General features: G+C 44.3%; 1 protein-coding gene across 2 annotated transcripts in view; it reads right to left on the bottom strand.

Moving 5' to 3' along the window:
• The window catches only part of gli3 (GLI family zinc finger 3), a 116,182-nt gene extending 90,823 nt beyond the window's left edge, over window positions 1–25,359 (bottom strand). Inside the window, exons 1-2 of one of the 2 annotated variants that reach the window (XM_061666573.1) lie at window positions 25,003–25,359; window positions 1,661–1,834 (exon numbers count right to left, since the gene is read on the bottom strand). In XM_061666573.1, the coding sequence (XP_061522557.1) occupies window positions 1,661–1,793 (133 nt within the window). In that variant the 5' untranslated portion in view covers window positions 1,794–1,834; window positions 25,003–25,359. Of the gene's footprint in view, window positions 1–1,660; window positions 1,835–14,196; window positions 14,284–25,002 lie in introns of those variants that run through there. The other variant, XM_061666574.1, reaches the window with a different exon arrangement.

Raw genomic sequence — 25,359 nt, 5'->3', positions numbered from 1 at the left:
GGAATCCGGCGTAATTATAACCGCCCAAAGAATGTGTAAGCTACCTTATTATTTTCAAGACTGAGATAGGGGTCTGGTGGTCTTAAACTTCCTGTTCAGTGACTTTGAAGCCTCTCTATGAGAAGATCCAGCATTTATTCACCTGTCATTCACACAGAACATAATGAACATGACATTTCAGCATCAGTGTATGCTTTCAGACAGTGGCACGCCATCGGAAGTCATCTTAAACATCTTCGCATCTTAAACTTTACACCAGCTTCCGCGATTTCATTTCACACAGACCCCGTCCCGCATCCGATACTACATCCGAAGCTGGGAAATGGGCCGTGGTTTCACCCTTGCCCCAGCATATTGTGTATGTGTGACAGCGCCTCAAACAGAGAACAGGTGCAGAGGCACAATGCATTGTGGTCTTTCTAATTTGACTTACTTCTGAGAGTCTTGCGTCTATCTTCTGTTGTTTTCCGAACAGTCATTACATCAGCAAGAAAAAGCCGCAATAATGGAGCCAAATTATATCCCTGCCTTTTCCACATTTTTCCCCCCTCTTCAGCCGGCCGCTTAATTAATAAAACTGTGCCAGCCATCTGGCAATGACTATCCCAGGATGCACAAGGATGTTCATTACTACTTTGCCCACTTCCTGTGATACAGTAAATCCCATATGGAGGGAGAAAGTCGCTGCCATGTATTTACCCCATACGCTGGTCATTCAGGATTATCCTGTTTGACAGAAGACTCCTCCATAGCCGTCCACCTTCAAACCCCCAAAACCAGTCCAAAATCTTCTCGCTACTAATGAGCGCAGCTGCGGCTTAAAGGCAGGCAACGATGATCTCAACTCTGGTTTTGTTACGTCTTTAGACTTTCCTTCTTCAATATAACCCTCATTCTCGCATCTGAATGAAAAGCGGATGACGACAGACCAGCATTTATAAGGGCATAAGTTGAAGGCAATTCTATGTAAAAGAGTTTAACAACAGCGTTATATATGGCGTGACTCACAGCGAAGCATGGGAAAAAGGGGGTAAAGCAAACAGCCACATGTTTAAATACAGCTTTTGGGAGTTGCTCAGAAATTATATCATCGCGGTTAGAAAAACAAGCAGCAGGTCAGGGACATCTGCAGTTAAATGTGATGAGTGATTAGGTTATGTGGCAATGACATTTCTTTCTTGGACACCAAAATGAAATTGAAGGCAATGAGACACTACAACGTTTATAAAAAGTTTGAAATTAAGCTTGAAATGAAGTCATCGATACATCTGTAAAAACGCAGATTTTGTTTTTAAAAAAATTATGAACGCTAGTGCAGACGAACAGATTTTTCAAATAGTGTAATGCAGATAGGCCGCTGTTGTCAAGCTAACTTGTCACTCAAGCTAACAAAGTCACTAAATTTACTAAATAGATAACTGGCTAACTTAGTAGTGAATAACCACCCTAATTCTACCTCTTGCTTCTTGCCAAGAGATACTGTTAAACCATCTGGCTAGCTACACTATCTGGCTATGTAGCTTACTAAATAGCACATTCATAACCTCCTGCTTTTCACTTTTTGCCCAACCGATATTTCTAAACCATTAAACAAACAAACATCTTTTGATCGGTTACGTAATCAGATGATGTTGGCATGTAAATGGAGAGCGTATCATACCGTTGGACGTGGTGCTGGAGGCCACCGCCTTCTCGCTGATGTCATTGCGTGCCGACGAGCCCTTGGTCGCTACGATGGTCTCCACCCTCTTCTTCTTCTCAGCTGCGGAACTGGCCTGGGACTGGGTTTCCATGGCGAATGCTCATTCCTCAGCACCGCATGGAGACGGGATAACTGAGGGGGAGAAGAAGAAGAAAAAGGGTTTTAAGTGCCAAGTCAAGTAGCAAGTTTGTAGAGTGTTATGTTTGCATTTGTGTTTGTCTGTCTGTTTGCGAGTTAGCGGGCTGGTTTTTGGAGGAGGTTACAAACGGGGCATCATTTTTTATTTTAGGGTAGACACTTCTAAACTACTTAGCCAGCTACACCATCTAGCAACATAGCTAACGTCCTCGCTAACTGGGTAATGACAGGTAATAAATCATTATATAAACATAACATCGCGTGACGAAGAACTTTGTAACGATCCACATTGCTGAAAACAGAGCCGCTCAGTTTCATTTATTTCTGGCTATCTAAAAATCTAAAGTTATTTAGAAGTATGTCACCCTAAACTTCTGACTTCCTGCCAAGAAAAAAAACAAGCCACAAACACAACAAGATGAGATTTGGGATCTGACAAACAAAGTAAAAGTGAGTGCAGATAGTCATGCTCCTGTTAGGCAGCGAGGAGAAACCTTAAGGGTATATACCAGAGAGCGTGTATAAAAAACAAGGATTGTTTGAAGGCCCTGTTGGGAATATGATGGTGCCGGGCAATATTTCTTTCAAAGAATAAAAGGTGGTTGAGGTTTATGCCGTCTGTGGGTTTAGAAGAGAGCGCCGCAGCGTGCCGTCTGGCAGTTCAGCACCTCGAAGGCCGTCTACAAACACAACGGCATCTAGGTCACGCAGGTCTATGATTATTAACCAGACAACAGCGCAACCGCTCCTTGACACACCAGTAAGTACAGGATGGGATGACACTTAAGATGCCATTGGGCATGGAAATATCCATTCTAACTTGCATAAAGACTGGCTTACTACATGTAAACATGCGCAGGCTGCCATTTAGATACCCGGGGCGGGGGGGGGGGGGGGGGGGGGGGGGGGGCAGTACCACTTTTTCGGTTCAAGCACCAAAGTTTAATGCTAAGTATTTTTTGTGAAATCCTTGTAACCAATCTAGAAAATGAGCTCATGCCTATGCCCCTGCTTTGTGTTAGCTACCTAAGTGCCTTAGTACCTAACTTATTTGGTCTAATACTTATTAATTCATGGATTAACTAACTAACTAACTAAACCTACCTGGCAAACTACCTAACTAATAACCCAGATAACTGCCTAGCTAATAACCTAACTAAGTACCTCACTGGTTTAATATGTAATAATTCATGGACATATTTGGTCTGACTCGCACAAAGGTTATGGTTAACCACTAACCAGTAACTAACCCACCAACAGGACTTACCTAATTAACTAACTAATATATTCATATCCCTTTGTGATGATGATGTCCAACGGGGAGCATTTTTATTTTTGGGTGAACTTTACCATACATAATCAAACACTGAACATTTGAAAGAAATTTCATACTTTTATCAAATTGTAACAAAAACAATCTGGCTCACAAGCTTTCCACCTAGCTAACCAGCTAATAGATAGCCTCCTGCATACCACTTTTTGCTAGGCTGACACTGCTAACCTTTCTAGCTAAACCGGTGTTGGCCAACCTTTATTGAGTTAAGCCACAAATATCATGACACACTACCAACAAGAAGTACATAGCTGGATACTGAAACAATGATAACTGATCATATTAATTTTTACAAATTCTCGTATGAATAGAAAAAGGTTGATAAACATGTTAGTTGTACCTTTGCCATTAGTGGAAGCGGATTGGAAGAACAGAAGTGGATGAATTGGAAGAATTCAATTGTTCTGCCAGTCACTATTTGTCGCTGGCATTAGAAATCAACAAAAAAAGACACTTGAATTAAAAGGTAACAGGAAATGATCTTGCTAACTAGCTAGCTACATGGCAAATAGATAACCACTTTGTGCTAAACTAGCTAGCTACCTTGCCAGCTAACCCTTTAGACACCATGGAAATATTTAGTCTGTCTAATACACAGACTGTCTAATTAGCCAACAGAGACATTTAATTGCCATGCGCTCTGTAAACATGCTTTATTACAACCAGACAAAGGGGGAGGGGTGAAATGGGGTGTTTTGTTTGGGGGGGTGTACAGAGGAAGTAGCGAGGGCTAAACTTCAGACAAACACAGCGTGCTTTGTTTGTTTTACTTTTTTTTTTTTTTTTTTCATGCATGTCTTCTATCCCGACCTGTAGCAGCAGGCAACATCTGTAAGCAATTGCCAGCTTGCAAAAGACAAAAAAAACAAAAAAGAAAAGAAAACCACACACAATTACTCCCCGACCAATCAAAACAGAATTAAACAAAGCTCGCCGTCTAATGGCTCCCACATGACACGAACCGCCGTCAGCCAGCTAAATAAATTTTGCGAGGATGCTTTGTTCCGTATACAGCCCACGGGCCCCAAGTTTCCCACCGTGGAATTAAAGTTAAAATAAAGTGCAAGCATTGTTTTGGTGTTCCTGGAAACTGAAAAAATAAAGGAGAAAAGAAGTAAATAAAAGATGTGCTCTGAAATAATAGATTACAAGTCTTTGCATGTCTTTGGAATTGCACAGAAGCAGCTACCTTTTGTAAACAAGCACGTCAGGATTTATCTGCAGGCCGCATTTTGATCCACACATGAATGCTGAAATGTTTGCTCTTTTGTTCTTTTTGGGAATAGGGAACCTGTCATGTGATCCCACAATACAGGTGTTGCCATTTTTAGTATTTAGGAGTAAGGCTTAAATTATCATGTTTCCCTGGGTTGTAGCTGTCAAAAATCTAGACGAACGAAGTTGTTGTTCATCTAGAAAGTCATTGTAATAATATTAAAACAAGGATTTCTTTTCTAGAAAACAATCAAAGTTATAGTTTTTCAAATAAAAAACACTAGTAATATTATGAGAGGCCGCACGGTGCGCAACTGGTTAGTCCCGGCCCCGCCTGTGTGGAGTTTGCATGTTCTCCCTGTGCCTGCGTGGGTTTTCTCCGGGTACTCCGGTTTCCTCCCACATCCCTAAAACATGCATGGTAGGTTAATTGACAACTCTAAATTGCCCATAGTTGTGAATGTGAGTGCAAATGGTTATATGTGCCCTGCGATTGGCTGGCAACCAGTTCAGGGTCTACCCCGCCTCCTCCCCGCTGATAGCTAGGATAGGCTCCAGCACACCCGCGAGCCAAGTGAGGAGATGTGGCTCAGAAAATGGATGGATGGAAGTTAAAAATGTTTAAGATACAGACATGTTTTTTGGGTAGAGAAAATTTCATAATACAAGAATAGTCATTTATTTTCCAGGGGGAAAAATGTTAAATATTAAATATTACAAATAAATGTTTAATTTTTCAAAATGAATACTTGTAATATTACGTCGATTAAATGATTATTTTTTAGCTAAAAAGTTGTTGTTTTTATAGACAAAAAAAATTACAAGAATTAAGGAGAATTTTTTTTTTTATTTTCAAGGAGAAATATGCCAGATATTACACAAATGACGACGGGGGTTTTTTAGATAAAAATTGTTGTTACATTATGAAATCAAAGTTTTTCAAGCAAAAAAGGCATAATATCATGAGAATAAAGTTGTGTTTTGGGATAAATGGTCGTAATATTACCAAAATAAAGTTGTTTATTTAGAAACTTTGACAGCGTTTGTTAGCTTGTGCAGGTGTGCCTAATGAAGTGTCCCGTGACGAATAACACATTCACTGCCATTGACGGCTTTAAAAGTCAAATATCCATGTTAACTGGGAAGGCTGGCAGTGAATGAGTAACGTGGAATCCCAGCTGCATATCCACTCCGCCTGCAGTCTGATGATTAATCCTCGTGTTGAATTTTCCTTACACTTGTAAGAAAAAAGCGTGACGTTTATAAAAAAAAAAAAAAAAAAGCATGGTTAATCATGAAATTGCTACATGCCTGCTACTCCCTCCAGGTGAGCTTCAGCACAAGGAGATGGAGCGGATACCAGGGTCGGGTTTGGTGATTGTAGGTGGGGGGGTGGCGAGGGGCATTCCGCTGGCAAACATTCCCAAGTCCGGGCAAGTGGAGCGTGTCTGACCGGCTTTTTGTGTTCGCGAGGGCAGGCCGGCAGCTACGAAGCAGCAATTAAAATCGAGACCTTTTCACCCGTAATCCCTCTGACCTGCACGCCACGCCCTTCGGACGCGGATGTTCTCTCAAAAGTCACCTATGCAAACCAGAATCAACGTCGTCTTCTTTTTTAGGGATAAATAACAGACGAGCACATCTTCATTTTGCACTGTAATCCCTCCTGTGCAGAGAGTGGGGACATTTAACAGGTTTAAAATGCCACCATTCCCCTCAAAAAACATCCTTATTTTATAAGCACATTAAGCAAATCAATTTAACATAAATTATACGCCCGGTGCACAAAAGGCGGAGAGCTGAAAGTCAAATTGAACACATCAAAGTGAAGAGCAAAAATAAACTCTTGCCTGCTTCTTTTGTTTTGCTTTTCGGCGCAAACTTACATCTGTTTAAAAAAGAAACGTTACAAAAACGTATCACCTGCATACGAAGAAGTATTTGGGCCATAATCTTACTGGAATTCAGTTGTTAGTTTTCTGGAAAGTTTTTCATTTTTTTCCTAGAAAACGAGTCATACTTTTGGGAAAGATGAGTCAAATTTTGTGAGAAAATCTATCTTTTTTTAATGAGTTGAATTATTTTTTTTTTTTTTTAAAAAGGTCACATTTTGTACGAAATTTGGAATTTTTCAAAGAAAATTTGTCTTTTTTAGCAAGTCCTACTTTTCTAGAAAATTAGTCATATTTTTCTGAAGAAATGAGTCGCATTTTGTGAGAAAATTAGTCATATGTTTTTTGAGAGAAGTAGAAACATTTTCATATTTTGTTGGTTGAATTGGTTGTATTTTTGAGAAAATGTGTCATATTTTTGGGGACAAAAATGTATTTTGTAGAAGAATAGTCATTTTTAGGACATTTTCATTTTTTCTAGAATAATTGTCATAATTTTTCAAGAAAAAAAGTCAGATTTTGATGAGAAAATGTGTTGGCTTTTTAAAAAAAAAAGACAATTAGGCTTATTGTTTTTAGAAAAGGTGACATTTTTTTTCAAAATGTTTGTATTTTTGAGAAAATGTTAATTTGTCAGACATAATATATCAGAGAAAAAAGTGTTATATTTTCTAGAAACAAATCATAAATGTAAGAAAATATACATTTCTTTTTTAAGATAAAAATTTGAAGAATTAAGAGAATAAAGTCACATTTTATCGAGAAAAAAAAAAGTTGTTACTAGAATAAAGTCTTGTTTTTTTTTCTATAAATAAATTGGAACATTACAAATGATTTTTATTCTTTTCAGTGTGTCCCTGGGAGTGTTTGGTATGTGCACACAAAATCAGACATGGAGTGGGGGGTTGGGGGTGGGGGGGCTATTTCTCTATAAACTCTTGAGGTGTCTGCTTCGATTTGGCGCACCTCCTCCTCACACATGAGCTGTTGTATTTGTGTTCATTTCATTAGGGTGACTGTTCAGTGTCGAGGGTCCCACCATCCCCCTTGAAGGGGGGGAGGGGGGGCTGCGGGGGCTGGGGGGGGGGGGGGGCTGGCGGCGGTGCAGCATTCATCATCATTACATCAGCGACCACCGAGATCTGCTATCTGCGCCTTATCACGAGTGCACCGACGCCGCAAGTCGGAGGGGAGGGAAGAGATGGAAACGATTGAGCCAGATTGCCAGCGAAAGTGGGATAAAGGGGAGGGGGGGTAGAAAATGAATGGGGAGAGGGAGAAGTGTGTGTGTAGGTGCCCCTGCATGCCTGTGCATGTTTTCCTGTGTGTGTTTTTGCAAATTTCACAGCTATGCCAACAACATGGAGGTTCTGCTGCACAGCTGGAACAACTAAAAACACTCGAGGGGCGAGGAGGAGGAGGAGGAGGGAATAGGGGTGAGGAAGCAGGGCGGGGTTGGGGAGTCGGGGGACGGGGGATGCGGGGGGGGGTGCGGTTAGCGGTGTCTAAATCCCGGAGCAAGATTATCCCAATCTCGCAATAAAACAGAACGGCGTGCATGTGTTTGCATCGGATAAAGTGCTGGCGAGAGACGGATGAGGGCCCCTGAAACCTTCTGGTATGTCGGGGGCTCGAGCTGACCCTTTTAAAGTTGGAAAATGCAGGAAAAAAGTCGACTTTCATCTTGTAATATTACCCCCAAAAAATAAGACTATATTCTCGTAATATTCTTTTTTTCTGCTTTATTCAGATTTTTCTCCAAAAAGAATGCTCATATTCTCATGAGATTACCGCTTTATTCTTGAAAAATGCAAGTCCATCCATTCATTTAAAAAAACGAAAACATTTTGCTGAACAAAATATAGAATACTGATTCTTTTCAAATTAAAAATACAACTTTGTTGAGGTTTATTTTTTTGCAAAAAATTATGGCTTGATTCTGGAAAGATTACAACGTACATATAATTTATGCCTCACAATATTATGACTGCCGGCACGTTGGGCGACTGGTTAGAGCGTCAACCTCACAGTTCTGAGGACCCGGGTTCAATCCCCGGCCCCGCCTGTGTGGACTTTGCATGTTCTCCCCGTGCCTGCGTGGGTTTTCTCCGGGCACTCCCAAAAACATGCATTAATTGGAGCCTCTAAATTGCCCGTAGGTGTGACTGTGAGTGCGACTGGTTGTTTGTTTGTATGTGCCCTGAGATTGGCTGGCAACCGGTTCAGGGCGTACCCCGCCTCCTGCCCGACGACAGCTGGGATAGGCTCCAGCACGCCCGCGACCCTAGTGAGGAGAAGCGGCTCAGAAAATGGATGGATGGATGAATATTATGACTTTTTCACATCAAAAATGGCCGACTAGTTAGCACATCTGGCTCACAGTTCTGAAGACCGGGGTTCAAATTCCGGCCTCGCCTGTGTGGAGTTTGCATGTTCTTCCCGTGCCTGCGTGGGTTTTCTCAGGGCACTCCGGTTTCCTCCCACATCCCAAAAACATGCATTAATTGAAGACTCTAAATTGCCCATAGGTGTGAATGTGAGTGGGGATGGTCGTTTGCTTTTATGTGCCCTGCGATTGGTTGGCGACCGGTTGAGGGTGTACCCCGCCTCTCGCCCGAAGATGGCTTTTCTGTCTTTTTGAAAAATATATCTTTATTTTTTTTTAATTTGATTTGTGAATTAGTTTTTCCTTCATTTTATGTTTAAAAATTAGGCCCAAACATCACGTCACGTTCATCCATGACCATGTTAGTCAGAAAGGAACTTAACAGGAGGTTTAAGGAGACAGTGGAAGTGTGTGTGTTGCACTTGAGACGACATGCCACGCGGTTCACTCTCACCTAACTCAGCGACTCTCCCAAGAAAAAACACAGACTGCACTTACAGCCTCGAGGGGGAGGAAGCAGGGGAGGGAAGGGAGGAAAGTGTGGTTTCGGTGGCCGCCGTTCACCAGCGAGCGCTAACGTGGTGCCCAGATGGCACAACCAGTCACGGAGGGGGGCGGCCCCTCAAGTGAGGCGCCGTTTAGCAGGAATTAGTCACACACACGCACACACATTTATACACACACTGTATCCGGGATATGCACATGCAAACTGTTGAGTGTGCGGCCTTTTCACCCTTTTGTGTGGTCGGACATGCTTGAGCTATTGGGACTGTTGCTCATTTACATTTTAGCGTATGTGAGTCCCACTCTTGATACTTTCAAAATGAACGCATGTTAAAGGGTTTCGATCAAATCAAATCAAAACGATTAAGAAATGTAAATGTGAAAACAAAATTTCGAGGGCAAATGCTCTACTCGATTCAGGAGATGGCGCTGTGGTGAAAAAAGCTTGTTGGTTTGTCTGAGCTGTGCGTTCTCAACCGGTTCCACAACTTTTTTATATGTTATTGTATTTTATTTGTTGATACAATGTTAAATTTCGCTTCTTGTTTTTTGGGGTTTTTTTTTTGTCTGCTTCGGTAACAAAGTAGAATTGCGGAACAATCAAAGAAATATTCATATTAAATAATAATATAATTTACAGCATTACACTATGATATTTTATAAATACATGGCATACAAAAGATATAAATTCTTATTTTATAAAGTATGTACTTTTTTGAAGGCATAGTTGTTGGTATTATTGCAAGAATTTGCCTCAATAAGTTTCTGCTTGATTCTCGGAATATGACTTTTGTCTTGACAAGATATGACTACACTCTCCTAATATTGTGATTTTTTTTTTTTACCCTAAAATGAAGAGCTTACATTCAGATTTTTTTTTTCTTAAAAAAAGATTTATATTTATTCCTGTTTTTCTAAAAAAAAAAGAAAAAAAAAAGCCGTTTATCTAAAAAAACAACTTTATTCTTCGGAAGACTACACCTTTTAACGTTAAATAATGCAGCTTTATTCTTATAATTTTCTAAGTCTATGTCTGTCAGCCCTCCTCGTCCTTTCTCTGCTGTGTGAGGCAGTGGGGCGCTCTGCCCGTAGTTACGAAGGAAACAGGATAGTGAGCATGACTTGCATACACCCATTATCAATTTTAATATGGCCTTGGGGGCAATAATAATTGTGCCCTATGAAATCTGCTGAGCAACAAGCGACAAATGTCCGATGGGCATTGTGTGTTTTGACATTGCTGCAACATCAAACTCCATAAAATTACCGATTTACAGTATTACAGTTCATTTAAAAAAAAAAGTTGCAGACTTATGAAAACGACGTACTTTTTTCTGGATGAAAGCACTATATTTTTTTGATTGAAAATGTGTAAGCTTACATGCATGAAGGAATACTTTTATTCCTAAAAGTTCACTGTGTTTGAGAACAAAGTTGCATTAGGGTTAGGGTCAAACGCTTGTTTGACTTGTTTGCTCGCCCAACAATTGTGTCCGCTATCAAAAGTGGACGCAAACGAGGGATGTTTATATTTTGCGTCAAGGACAAACAGTGGCTTTGAGCGTGGCTAATAGGATTATCCCTGCGAGCCTCAGACCTCTCCACTTCCACCACAATGCCGCCGAGGGACCCCGAGTGCTCTGAGCCGAGCGCATCTTACATTCCTGCGTAACAAACCCGCACGATGTAATCGCGACGCTTACACGACGCCGCTTTTTCTTCTTTTTTTTTTCTTCTCCGCGGCGGCTATGCGGCAGATAAGGCCAGAATAAAGCGAGCGCTCCACAATGGCAGCCTTGCTCGTGTTGTCCCCGACTCCACCGCAAATCTTATTAAAGTATTATTTATATATTTTTGACTTTGCACTGGTCGCCTTTGATGTGACACTTTCCTGACGGGCTGCAGAAGATGCTTATTCAGCGCTTCGGTGGCGGGAAATGCAGATTACGACTTCAGTAAAACACAATGGAGGTCCTTGGGAAAGTTTTCTTTCGCAATTTGTACCGCGCTTGGGCCCACTTGACACCTAAAGTCTTGTACATTGCGTACTTGAGTTTGGTTCGCAGAGTTTGACTATGATGCCTTAAGCGTGGTAAACGTGTCTTTGGGCAGTTGTACTGCAGCCTTATTCCAAACTTAAATTGGACATTTTCAGAATCGGAATCAGAATCTGAATCATCGTTATTTGCCAAGTATGCAAACAACACACAAGGAATTTGTCTCCGGTAATTGGAGCCGCTCTAGTACGACAACTTTTGAGACAAAGACATTGACAAAAAAACAGTCACTGAGCAATAAAGGGTTGCTAGTTATCTGGTAATGCCGGTAAAAAACATTTTGGGGACAATTGTGTAAAAAGATGCGGAGTCCTCTAGCACTTCGAGCAGTTCAAATGACTAATATTGCAAGAGTCCGGTGCTATGACCGTTGTGTAAAGGGCGCCGAGACTTCAAGCGAGTAGTGCGATAATCTGGGACAATGTTTTTGCAGATTTATTCAAAACATAATAGTAATTTATCAATCCGTTGGGAGCACTGGCGGTTCTACACCAATTTTAGCGGGGTGGCCAGATTGGGGCCAAAGGGTTTTTCAGAGGGGCCGGACTACAGTGGTCAACTGGGAACCATCCTCGGTTGGAACAACCATCCAAATACATTTCGTCAACGGGGGGGAAATTTTGACGTACCAATTGGGTCGGTACATTGAAATCCATTCATAGGGGGGCCTCAGGGGGGGGGCAAACATAATGTTATGGGGGCACTGGTCCACCCCCAGTCCACCCTAGGACCGCCACCGCTTGGGAGAGTTCCCTCAAGGAAATTAAGGTTGCCTTAAGTTGCCCCTTAAGTTTTGTTTTCCCGCGAAAACTCAACTTCGTCTTCTTGACTTGGCGAAGCTCGTTTTCCTGCTTCCCCCACTTGCGAACCATGGATTCGTTGATCTTGAATTCTCTCGCGGCTGCTCGGGGGTCCTTAGTCAAAGCGATGTTGTTTCGCACAATGCACACCCCGGAAATGCTCCCAGTCAGTAAAGCGGTAAAAAAAAAAAAAAAAAAAAAAAAAATTTAAAAAATAACACCCCGGCGCTATATTCCTACTGGGGGGCGTGGCTTTAGTGTCCTCAGCCACGTCCGCTTTTCCTATGTGTAAGCGGTGTGTCGGCAGGAAATGCTAAAAAAAAAACATTTAAATTAAAAAAAAAGTCAAGCGGAGCGCTCATCACACAACAACATTTATAGATGTTGGAACTCGGTGCACACGTAATTTAAGAGTTTTAAATGCGCGTCGTGAAAATACGGTACTCCTTAAATACTGAGTAACCCCTTAAGTTGCCTTTAAACAATCCTTATGTTGCCTTAAGTTACTCATGAAGTAGCCTCGAAGTTACTCTCGTCGACTTCCATTTCCATTAGCACGCCGGCGTGATTAATGACGACGGTGAGCGAGCGTCTCCGAGGCCAACGGCCCCGACAACAAGTCCCGGGGGGGGGGGCGCGATAATGCACAATAATCGCAGCGGCAGACAATCAGGCGAAGGCCTATTAGCTCGCCCCATCAGGACGGCTAAGTGAGAAATGAGCCCTTCCTGAGCGCCGCCGCGACTCATCAAGCGGTCCCCTCCTCGACGCCCCCCACCCCCGCCACTGCAAGAAGTCATAATGTTTACTTAAAGACGGGACCGGATGCCCAGGCGGCTGGCTTTATTGGCTCTTATTAATTCCCGCGCTGGCCCCAGGGCCGAGCCATTTAAAGCGCATTAAAGGCTTTCAAATTGGACCAGATGAAGTTGTCTCGCCGTTTGGCTCGGGCGTGATGAAGCCCGACCCAAACGCGTCCAGGCTGGGAAGAAATGAGCAGCGGGAGCAGCGGGCAAAGCGATCAGGATGTAAAGGAATGCCGAATGAGGCCCGGCCTGCAATGCGCCGCGGCCGCGCCGGGAGGAATGCGACGGGAAAGGGGGGATGACGGAAGGGGGGGGGGGGGGGGGGGGGGGAAGTGGAATGGCACGGCTTTAATGTTCCACTTCCTGTGCGGATGGGAAGACTTCCAGGGGGTAATGGCGGCTTGCGCATTCCGAGCGTGCTGAGAGGGATGAGTCTGCTCCGGGCGCGCGTCCACCTTATCTGTTCGGAGACGGGACCGACATTCTGGGGAAGAAGGTCACGCCGTCGGCACGCCGTCCGTGAGGAGGCCACGTGGTGACTTGCCTCACGTTATTCTTTAAGATGCCGTCAATTACCCCTTAAGTTGCCTTTGCCTAAAGTTGCTTTAGGTTTTGCTTTAAATTGTCTGAAGTTGCCTTAATTTACTCCTTAAATTGCATGAATCTGTGTTACATCAAAGTGTCAGCGCTCTCCATCTCCAGGTGGGGGTGAAGTTTATCCTCGTTATTTCTTAAGTAGCCTTAAGTTACTCTTTAACGTTGTATAAAGTTACTGCATACATTACCTTAACTTACTGTTTAAGATGCCTGAAGTTATTCTTTAAATTACCTGAAGTTATTGCCCAAGTAGTGTTATGTTACTCCTTAAGTAGCCTTACATTACTCCTTAAGTGGCCTTAAGTTATTCCTTAGCTTGCCTTAAGTTACTCCTTAAGTAGCCTTACATTACTCCTTAACTTGCATTTAGTTACTTCTTAAGTTGCTTTCCATTACTCCTTAAGTCGCCTCAAGTTAGTCCTTAAACTCCTTTAACTTAACTTACACTTGAACATGCCTAAAGTTACTCCTTCAGTTGCCTTAACTTACTCTTGAATATGCCTAAAGTTACTCCTTCAGTCGCCTAAACTTTCTCGTGACTATGCCTTAAGTTACTCCTTAAAACTGATTCGAGTTACTCCTGAAGTTAGTCGTTGCTTTTGAGCGGCTTACCGATGATGTACATGCATCCGTGTTTGTGCGTGTATAGGTGGGGTGCAGCAAATCCTCAGAGACCCCCAGCGTGTGATCGTGTGTGTTTGTGTGTCTGTGTGCGTGTGTGACTCCTCCGGCGGCGTGGAAGCGATGGCGGTGGAGGTGCACGCACATCAAAAGCCGAGCGCGGCTCTCATGATGAAGTCCCGCCGACTTTGGAGACGACGCTCAGCCACGTTACGCACCAGCACTGCGCTTCCCTCGACACCAACTTGTAGAGCACGCGCGCGCACACACGCGCACGCACACTGGGGGTCTCGGGAGGATTTGCTGCACCCGACCTAAACACACACACATGCATGCACACTGATCGGAAAGCCATGAAAAGCACATAGCGACATACTGAGGATGAGCACAAAGATGAGGTGCCTAAAAGAAAACTTCCTTTACACAAAAGATGAGGGGATCACCGGGAAAAGTGTGGGTGCTGAACCCCTTGACCAGGAAATTGTAGGTGTCGAACCATTTCGCCTGGAAAGGTGTGAGTGTCACAACACCCACGCTTTTCCCAGTGGAAGATGTGCTTGTTGCAACACCCACTCTTTTCCCGGTGCCAGTGTTCAACATCCACACTTTTTCCCAGGTTCGTCACGCACGTTTTTCACAGGGGCGTCACACCCGGGGTCGTTGCACCACCCCCTCTTGTCCCAGTCGAGTGTTCAACACACATACTTTGCCCCAGGGGCATTACATTAGTGGGGATATGGGTGTTGCAATACCCACACTTTCCCTGGTGAAAGGATTCGACGCCCAGATTTTTCCCTATTGGCGTCACACCTGTGGGGATTGTGAGTGTTACAACACCCACACGTTTCCCCAGGGCTGTCACAACAGTGGGTCATGGGGGTATTGCAACACCCGCAGTCTTTCCAATCAGCCTGTGTGTGTATTTACTGTGAAATGTTGGACATACTGAAGCTGAAGCTGACATCAGTAAAGAGAAGGAGGCGGCTGTCTTAATGAAGAGGTTCGGGAGTTCCGGGGGTTAATTGGTAAGCATGGCAAGCAGCTGGCAGCTGGCTCGTTGACGCCGGGATAATGATGAGGCGCAATAAGCTCACACGTCCTCGCACGTCCACGCCGTCACCCCGAGAACGACGGCCTCATCGCTCACCCGCGCAATCAGCCGTCGCTCCGAGACACAACACGACTGCCTTATAACTACTGCAGCTCCACGTATGTATGTAAATGTCCCACAACAATGGCAGCGCTAATGGCTTATTAGCCCGCGTTAGCTGGTTTGCATCGATCCCCCCCTCCCGTACCCCACCTACACCACCCCCTCAAGCCTCCCTCCCTACCCAAATGCCAGAGGGATGACAGAGCTGTTGTAACATAGCATGCGGGGCTCTAATCACATCGCAGCTTGTTTCAATAAAGGCAACATTAACATAAACCACGGCAAAAACTCGCAAACCTCAGTGCCGCCGTCTCGGTGCGTGCGGCGAGCGCGGGAGGAAGAAGGAGGGGAAGCGGCGGCGGATTAGAACGTAATGCACGCCATATGCCACGGGTCGACACAGACTTCTCGGGGCAGCTCTGAAGTCACTTTGGCAATAACACCACGCTACGCCAAGTGTAAATGAGACGAAAAGGAAGAGTTAAAAAAAACAAACAAAAAAGGCTTGTTACGCATTAAAAAGTCATTCGAGGGCTGCCATGTGCATGCCAAAGCAACAGGTGGCGACGTAACCGCAAACCGCGAGGCCGTCCCAGAGAATCAAAAGTACGCAGCCAAAGCCAAGTCAAATCCTGCAAATTTCCTGATTTAGGTGCCCATGCTAAGTGGCTACATGTTAGCATTACAAAAAAAAAAAAAAAAAAGAAAAGTAATTGAAAGACATAATTTAAAAGTAAAAATGTATTCAGGACATTTTTAGATTGAAATGTCATATTTTTTTGTGAAAGATCACACTTGGGGAACACTGCAGTTGGGCCTGATCGTATCGCCCCGATACCGATACCTGGTATCGGAACTCGCCCATCCCTACCTCATCGACATAATTCGTCCCCATCTCTTGAGGATTTCGAGCCGCCTTTGCGCTATTGGTGGTTTGTGGGGTGCATTTGGGGACACACACAAAAATGGGGCATGCAGGTAGAGTCGTATCCAGTAATGGGAGGAGACAGAGACTTAAGAGGTGCCACACACAACAGCTTTATAAATAATTCTAAAAGCTAACGGGATGCCTTGTCAATGTGTGCCATGCCTACACGCGCACACACACACACACACACGAGGGGGGAAGAAAAACATACGAAAGGTCAATTTTTTTGCAAACGCACACACACTCACTGAAAGTCGTCCACTAATCATGCAGGGCAGCCAAACACACCGGAGACCTGTCTTGTAAATCTCTTTGTGAAAGCAGCTTTGGGGGGTGCTAGCGAGGAGCTTACACACTACTGAGCCCTGAGGTGCAGCTACACACCTCCCCACACACACACACACACACACACACACACACACACACAGACAGACCCTCACTCCCTGAGTGGTCCTTCTCCCACACACTCACTTCACAGTCCACATTTCCCGGTTTTTATTTTGTTGGGGAAAGCGGAAACTGGGTCAATTTGACCCGCAATATCCGCGTGAGACGGAGCACGGGCGAACTGATGTAACCTAACATCAACCAAACGCTTTCCCTCACCTTTTTTCTGGAACCTACCCCCCAACCTCAACCTAGTTCCTCGGGGTCCCAGTCGGGACTCCCACAGGCGGCGGTGACTAATGTCCTGCCCGCGTCCAGACAATGACTCTGCGAGCAAGTCCGGAGAAAAGCGTTGAGGAGTCACAGGGGGGGAAGGAGTCGTCCACCTTTGACAAATGGACGCCTCGGTGGCCGGGGAGGGTTTTTTTTTGTTTTTTTTGTTTTTTTTAAAACAATGTCCACATATCGTGAGAGCGGGAATATAATAGATTCTTTGGGAAAATCCAACCCGGCTTTCTTCATGAATAAGATATTCCTCCAAAGAAGCTTCATCCTGACAGCGCACCCTCGTCCACATGGACTGATGTCAACAAAACCATTCCGCATGTCAGCGAGTCTTTGCCAAACTTTCCAAAGCCACGCTTCCCTTTCACGATCCCAACAGAACCCCTCAAATGTTTATGGCCTTCATTCGACATAAAGTCATCAAAACAACAAACAAAACTGTATGACAGTCTTTCCCCCACTTTTGAAGCCACGCACCCCCTTCGAAATCCCGACACAGACGCCGCACCCCCTCTCCCCTTTTATTTTACCTTGTGAGATAGTAAATGCTTATTTGACTTTGTGGAACAGTTGCACTTCGGGAGGAAAAATGGATTGATTTGACTCCACGACATAAGATTTGAATAAAAACACAACTCTGGTGGAAGGTATCGAGGTCGTTTTTGCCCCTCCCCCCTCCCCCGTGTATACATGAATGTTTGCTGCTTCTTCAGACATTTTTGCCTGTCAGCACGAGGCCGCCCCCACGATTTCGCCGTAAAGTTCAGGCCGCATGATGACAAACTGTCATTAAAAATGTCTCCCTCTCTTTCAAGGAACTTGTGTGCGGACCCCCGCCCCTCCTCTCCCCCCCAAGTCCCCCCTCCCCTCTCATGCAGCCCTGAAAGGAACTGGGCTTTGTCTGCAGAGCAAAGGAGAGAGGAATCCCCCCCCCCCACCCACCCACCCACCCTCACCCCCCTTACCCACCCACCACCATCCCCAAAATCCTGTTCCTCACTCCCTGTGGAGCATTGTTAAAACACAACCCCCCTTCCCCAACCGCGAACCCCCTCTCCCTCCCTCCCTCTTAAAACAGCATGCTTTGCATGAGAAAAAACGATTAGTCTTCAAATACAGCGCTGTCAAAGAGGGGGTGCGCGGGGAGCCGGGGGCAGAAGTTTACTCAGATAGTTGAGTTCTTCTTTTGTTTCTCCGGGATGAGGAGGCGCCATTAAAGCCAGCGGCCCGCGTCAGCATTCTTCACAAGATACGAGAAGAACACTCTAGAACCTGTGCGGAAATGAACAGCGAGGAAAAGTGGGGGCTGCGAGTGGGGGTGGGGCGTGGGGTGGGGGGTGGGGTGGGGTTCTCCCGTGGAAACATGTTCGCTGTGCTTCTTTCAGGTATTAACCTCTCGACATCCCGGACAATGGACCCCTCGTTGACCTCCACTCCGGGATGCGGGGAGGCCGCGAAATGAAAGACGACGACGGACACGGCGGGACTGCAAACACGCTGGGACCATTCAGGCCTTGGATGCAAAACTCCATTGAAGAAGTTTGGAGGATGCACTCTGGACTCCACAGACGTGATTCCCAGCCACTGTGAGATTATCCAATGTCACTTCATCGGTGCAAAAAAAAAAAAAAAAAATGTATTTAAGAAAGATTACGGCCTGACCGACACGGATTTTCTGAGGCCGATGCCGATTCCAATAGTCAGTAGAATAAAATTCCGATAGGCAATTTAAAAAATATACAATGAATAAAATAACTTCTTTTTTGGTTCCTTATCACTCACACCAATAAAGATATAAATTACAGGAAGAACACATGACTGTTTTACAATACTTTGTCCAATAGTATTTAACTTTACAACTTCGAGAAAAATCAGCAAAATCGGCTGTGTTTTGACGATTTTTGCTGATGTTTTCGCCGTTGTCATGATCTTTGTCTTATCGTATAATGTGTTCATGTCTAAAAATAAAACAAAATACACACGAAAATCAGCAAAAAAAAAATCGGGCAATTTTTGCCGATTTGAAAAGTGTTCATATCAGCCGATTAATCAGTCGGGCCTTACGACAAATTATGTGTCATCTAGCTGTCTATGCCAGTGACGTATAGCGACAGGCAGAACGATGAAATGCTCTTCCACAAGATGGCAGAAGGTACGATAAACCTGTGTATTCACCTGTTGCCGTCCGTATTGCAGAACAGAACAAAACTATTTCACTCTGATGAGTAAATAAAGTATTATGTATATATTTCAAGTGGCATTTTTTTCATTTTGGAGATATTTTCTAGTGTAAACCATGTGCTTTGCCTCAATAAAAGTTGGGAAACGACTCAAAAGCTCCCTCACAGGCAGCTCGCGTCAAAGACGACACAAGACCACATGTGCAAAAACAACCGGCGACCCCCCCCCCCCCCCCCCCGAACCGCTCGACAAATGTGGCCCCCGAGCCCCCCCTCGAAGCCAAACACTTCACCTCTTGCCGCCACACTTCACACCACGGCAGCCGTAACGACGCTTTTTACGGACGGGGGCGGGGGGGGGTTGCTGTCCCGCTTCTCCTCAAGTATGTGAGGAAAGACAACAACGCAAGCTACTCAAACAAACTGGATTTCCTGTCGGCGCCCCGCGGGACGCACCAGCGCCAACGTCGGAATGAAATGGAAGCTGACGTCCAACACGCTCATCCCTGCCGGCAATTTCGCCGAGCAGGTAAACACGCACGGACGTGCCGGCAAAACGTTCCCGCGGAGAGAAGTCGGAAGCATTCGCAAACGCTAAAACGAGCTTTTAAAGACGCATTCCCACTGAGCGCTACAGTTTGCTTTAGTTAAGTGCGGTGGAATTTGTTTCCATCTTAAACGGGTGACAAATATCTGTACCTATTTTTAGCCGTCTTTGCTACCGCAGTACAGGAAAAGCCCACCATCCGCTATATGCGCAACGTCACGTGACCAAACCTGAAAAAACGGCTCGCGGACTTCCTCTGCGCTCCTCCGAGCGTAACTACGGTGGGATGACATGATGGTTTGAAGCCGAACTTTTGTATTCTTCGTGGCCGGTGTCTTCGGACAAAAGTTAACACGAAGCACGGTACCGTTGGTTGTTTTCAAAATTCTGCTTTCTTTTCCGACAACAACAATGTTGACGTCACTCGAGCTCATTTCATATCTGATAATCAGGCCTTTGCTCACTTTGATCGGAAGCGGGGGAAAATACTCAAATTCGGTCCGATGATCGTACATACCTCGCTTTAAATATTGAACAACATCAACATTTACCACTGTGGACCCTGACAATTTTCTGAGCAGATCAGATCAAAATCTCTCAACACACCCCACACCGCATGATAATCACTCAGGATCATCTTCCAAAGACAACCGACAACTGGGCCTTTGCTGACATTGAACAGAAACGCGAGAAAAACATGCTTTACGATTGTCCACCTCGAAGCAGATCAGGAAGGAAAACATTTCTCTTCACACAAATTCAGCTCCCAGGAGGAAAAATGACTCCTAACACACCTCACTCCACAAAATAATCGTTCAGGGTCATCTTTTAAGAACTCTGATAGTCGGGCCTTTGCTGACTTTGCTCATAAAATGCAAATTTGGCCCGATTGTCGGCATGTATTTTTTGGACAGTTGACGATGACAAAATGCAGGAATGCGCGGGAATTGAGTATCTAAGATCGGAATTCAGACGATCCGGGGCCTTGGCGGAGGTCGGCGTCTCCTCTAAGTGCCACTCTGGATTTTTCGATCCTATTAAGCAAAAAGGTCGCAGGGGGCAAAAGCGTATCGGCCCCTGAATATGCTCCACGACGTATCTCGAATTACAGAATATCTTCAGCCTGCGTCGTGCTCCTTATCCGAAGACATCACGCGGCTTGAAAGGTGCCTTTAGCGGCTCCTTGAAGCCGGGGGGGGGGGGGGGGGGGGGGGGGGGGGGTTGCGGAGGGGGGTGTCGGGGTCCCGCTCTGGGACATTGATGGTTGGAAGTTGGAGGGAGGGGAGGGGGGAACACATAGCATATTAAATGGGCCGTCGGAGCCGGGCCGGTCCGCACGGAGGCAGATCTGAGGCATGCCCTGAAGGGACGGCCGGGCCGGGGGATTAGCAGGCCGAGGAGGAGCCCTCCTGCGCCCCTTTCTTGTCTCCGCTCGCTCGCACGCAAACGCGCTCGGACGTTTTTGGACAACCCCCCCACCCCTTACATCCTCCACTCTTCTTCTTCTTCTTCTTCTTCTACAGGCAAATCAAAGCAGGAGGAAGTCTACTGCAGCGGTACCTTGACTTAAGAGTGCCCCGACGTTTTTCCAGTTACGAGCCTTCGCTCGGTTGATTTTTCGCTTTGTGAGTCAAATGAAAAAAATTGGAGCGATTAAGCTGCTGTCGTGCCCTGGCATCGTCGGTTTATTGAACGGGACAACCAGTCAAACGCAACTTAATAGCGTAGTTGCCTATCTCGTTTTTTTAACGCTTTCGTAAACAAGAAAAAAAAACATTCAACAAACTAGAAGTGTCCAGTTGCCTTGATCCAAACGTTACGGCTTACCAGGACCTGGATGACTGACAATCTACACAGACATTAAAATACCTTGTAACAGTACTCGCCCTGCCCTACTCACAAGGAGCAACTCGGACTACAGCTCCTGACGTCACTCAATAGGACACACCCCTCAAAGGCACACCTGTACTATAATATAAAAAAACCCATCTATTGTTTTGTTTGGTTTTTTTGGGGGGTTGTTTCTTTGCAATATGATGATATATTTCTTTTTAATAACGTCACAACAAATTGGGGTGTTTTTTTGAGTGGCTGACATTAAGCTAGCGGACTTTCGTTACGATATAGTTTGTTTGAACATTTTCACGTTTAACTACACAATGTTTAACCCTCTTTTGTTTCATGTGTCTGTTTTACAGTCAACTTCAACTGGGAGTGACAAATAAACAGCTTGAGGCTGAGCGAGCGAGCGAGTCTTCTTTTCATTCCCTCTAAGTGATGTTATACGGTAGTCTCCCAAGAGGTGCTAAATAATACTTTAAAAAGTGTGTTGTAATGTGTTTTTAAACGTATTTAACAATTCGCACGGTCTCTCTGTGGTGCGGATTTTCACCTGTTGCGGGTGGCTGTGCAACGTACCCATCGCGATAAACGGGGGGGTTTGCCGTATTAGTTCAACAAACAACAAACAAGCCACGACAAGTACGCAATTACCTCAAAAGGAAAGTCAACTTCCTTCACACAACACAAGCATTAGCACGACAACAGGGCTCATTAGGGCCTCTTGCGTCGCGTACTCCGTGTGTGTGAGTGCGTGCGTGCGTGTGTGTGTGTGTGTGTGTGTGTGTGTGAGGAGAGGCCATAGCTCAAGAAGCTAATAGAATGTCACCTCCTCGCATTAACATGACAGCCTCCATTCTGTGGGGGCGTGGGGCACACGGGCGGGGGGGGGGGGGGGGGGCGGTGGCGGTGGTTTTGTGGGTGCCGCGGGGTGGTTCGAGCGCAAAGTCTGCATAATTTGGACTACAAAAATGTAGATAAACGCTATCGGGAATATTGGTATTACGTCCGAGTTTGTCTCGGCCCGCTTCTGAGTGTGTGTGTGTGTGTGTGGGGGGGGGGGGGGGGGGGGGGGGTCCTGCTTATAGAGATAAGCATCTTAAACGTGGAAGCATTCATCACCGTCCTAATGATATAATGTCCTTTTTATTTCGTTTTTTTCGGGTGTCATTTGAACATGTTTCACTATTACATTTTCATACTTTTACAAAAACAAAACTGATGTAGATGTAAAATATCCAAAATGTATCACTGAGATTTCCACCAAGCTCATTTTTTATATATTTTTTTTTATTTGCGTCTCTAATAATGTGCTACAAATGTTATAATTTGTCAAAAAATAATTAAATATGCATATGTTAGAAAAGGAAAAGAAGAAATATTTTAAAAACAATTATTCATTACAAATATATACGATAATGTATTATAACATTTGTTTGCATTTTTAAGATATTTTGTAAAATGGGTCAACATGACCCGCTGCATGTTTCGTCATTAAAAAAATACGAATAAAAAAGAAAAAGATAAAAGTATAAACAAAAGGACAGAAATAAATACAAAGAATTAAAACAAAAATGCATAATATGGTATTTTAATATATTTTCTGGGTCAAATTGACCCGTAATAAAACAGAAGGGTTTATATGCAAGGCATACAATACACTTGTATGTACAAATGCAATTACAATTGATGCTCAGGTTGTCATTTTAGACCTAAATGTAACTGCTTTTATTGCTTTTCTACCAACATGATTGAACTACATAATTCTTGAGAGAATGAAATTTGAATTCATGCAATTTTTTTAAAATCAAAAAATGCTAGATCAACTTTTGAGGGAAGGAATCATTTCCTTAAATATATCCCAAAGTTGTTGGTTGTTTGGTTTTTTGTTGTTGTTGTTTTTTTTTGGGGGGGGGTTGTTGTTGTTTTTTTGCCCCTTCCTTAATCCTCCAAGTGTAAAAAAAAGAGGAGTGTCGGCGACTCGGAGTGTCGGCGACACTCGCACGAGGAAACCCGAGACGCGAGCGAGCAGATCAAATGTGGAGCAGCTGGCCGGGACTTTCAAACAAAATATCTCCACATGTGGACGCTTTTCATGTGGACGCCCCCCCTCCCCCCCCACCACCCTCCCACCCCCGCTGGAAAAAAAAAAAAAAAAAATGAACATAAACTTGCTCCCTTGTGCATGAACCCACGCGTGATGTTGCCACTTGGAGGCATGCAACGCTGCCATCTCACATTCCCGACTTTCCAATGGTTTTGGTTTTTCTTTTTGACATGATTTGAAGATTTTTTTTTTTTTTTTTTAAAAAGGCTTTTGACATGACCACACACAGTACGTCACACCGACAGACGCATTTCATTTTAATGATGTGGCCTTCAGCTTTAGCTGTAAAAATGACTTGTATTTATTATACATGGATTATTTATTTTATTGATTTTTTTTTTTTAAGTCACTATAAAGTGACAGCCATAATTTGAAAATTGGCAAAAGTGTCAAGTCAATATTTATCCTCTGTATTACACGCACACAATAAAAGCAGAGACATGGGCTTATTTGACCACTTTGAACTGCGACGAGTACAACTAATAATAATAAGAATTATAATATATGACACATACTGTATGTAAGTATGTGCGTGCACGTGTGTGTGTGTTCTCGTTAATGTTTTGTCACACACACTCACACAATAAAAGCAAAGATGCCGAAGTCTTTGAGTCGTTTTGACTTCAACTAATAGTAATAATCCTGCTAATAATTATTATTATCGTGTGTGACATGTATGTGTGTGTGTGAATGAGTGCGTGTCTTCCTGTGTGAAACACAAGACACACGCACACACACGCACACACACACACTGGGAATAAAAGCAATGTGTCATCTTGTTTGAGTAGTTTCAACTTTAATGTACTACTACTACGACTAATAATAAGAAGAAGAATATTAACAATAAGTGCATGGGATACATCGTGTGTGTGCGTGTGTTTGTGTGTCTTCCTAATTGTTTCAAGAAACACACACACGCACGCACAGAATAAAAAGCAATGATGCAATTAACTGCGAATAATCATAATAATAATAATTTTAAATCATAATGATAATACATGTGTGAGTTCCATTATGTGTGTGTCTTGTTAACTGTTTCAACATGCTACAAACACAACACGCGCACACAAACACACACCGAGAATCAAATCAATGATGTACTTAACTGCACTTAATAATAACAATAATGATAATCCCAATTTGCATTTGTGTAACAATTTGCGTGTGTCGGCCCAGTTTCAACAAGTCAGAAACACACGCACACGCACACACACATGCAGAGTGAAATATGATCACACATGCGGCCCCCACACAACACATACACGCACACACACACACACACACACACACACGTTTTTCCCAGTGTGCGTGCAAAAAGTTGTACTGCAAACCATTTCCTTCCACATTTATAACACCCAACATGAATGAAAAGTCTCTTTTCTGGGGGGGTTCGGGATCCCAAAGTTTGCTTTGAAGACTTTGACAACGTGCAATAAGTTGGATGTCAAGTCAACTTTTGAGATGAACTCTCAGGAGCTCCAAACGAGGGAAAAGTGCAGAAATGCGCGTGGAATCGGCGACTTACTTGTGTGTCTTTCTGTGCACTTTTTCGGGGGAGGGTTTGGGGGGGGGGGGGGGGGGGCTTCGTCCCCTCTTCAAGTGGGGTGCAGATGCGCCTCTGGATGAGCCCGGGACCTCTTCTCCTTTTCTTTTTTCCACGCCGCAACTCCCAAACGGCGCGGCCAGAGTTGGTCCCCTCTTCTCCTTCTCTTCTTCTTTTCTCTTCTTCTTCTTTCGTGTCTTCTTCTTTGCCGCCTTCAAGGGCCGTCGGACAAACAAGCATCCACCGCAGCCTGCTACTAAAAAGTGTGCAGACTCTCCCCCCCCCCAAAAAAAAAAAAAAAGAAAAAAGGAAGACGAAGAAGAAGAGTGTGCACGTCAG

The sequence above is a fragment of the Phycodurus eques genome, chromosome 21 (assembly GCF_024500275.1).
Source record: "Phycodurus eques isolate BA_2022a chromosome 21, UOR_Pequ_1.1, whole genome shotgun sequence".
Taxonomy (NCBI): domain Eukaryota; kingdom Metazoa; phylum Chordata; class Actinopteri; order Syngnathiformes; family Syngnathidae; genus Phycodurus; species Phycodurus eques.
Note: the sequence above shows the minus strand (reverse complement) of the source record. Positions and strands in the feature narration are given on the sequence as shown.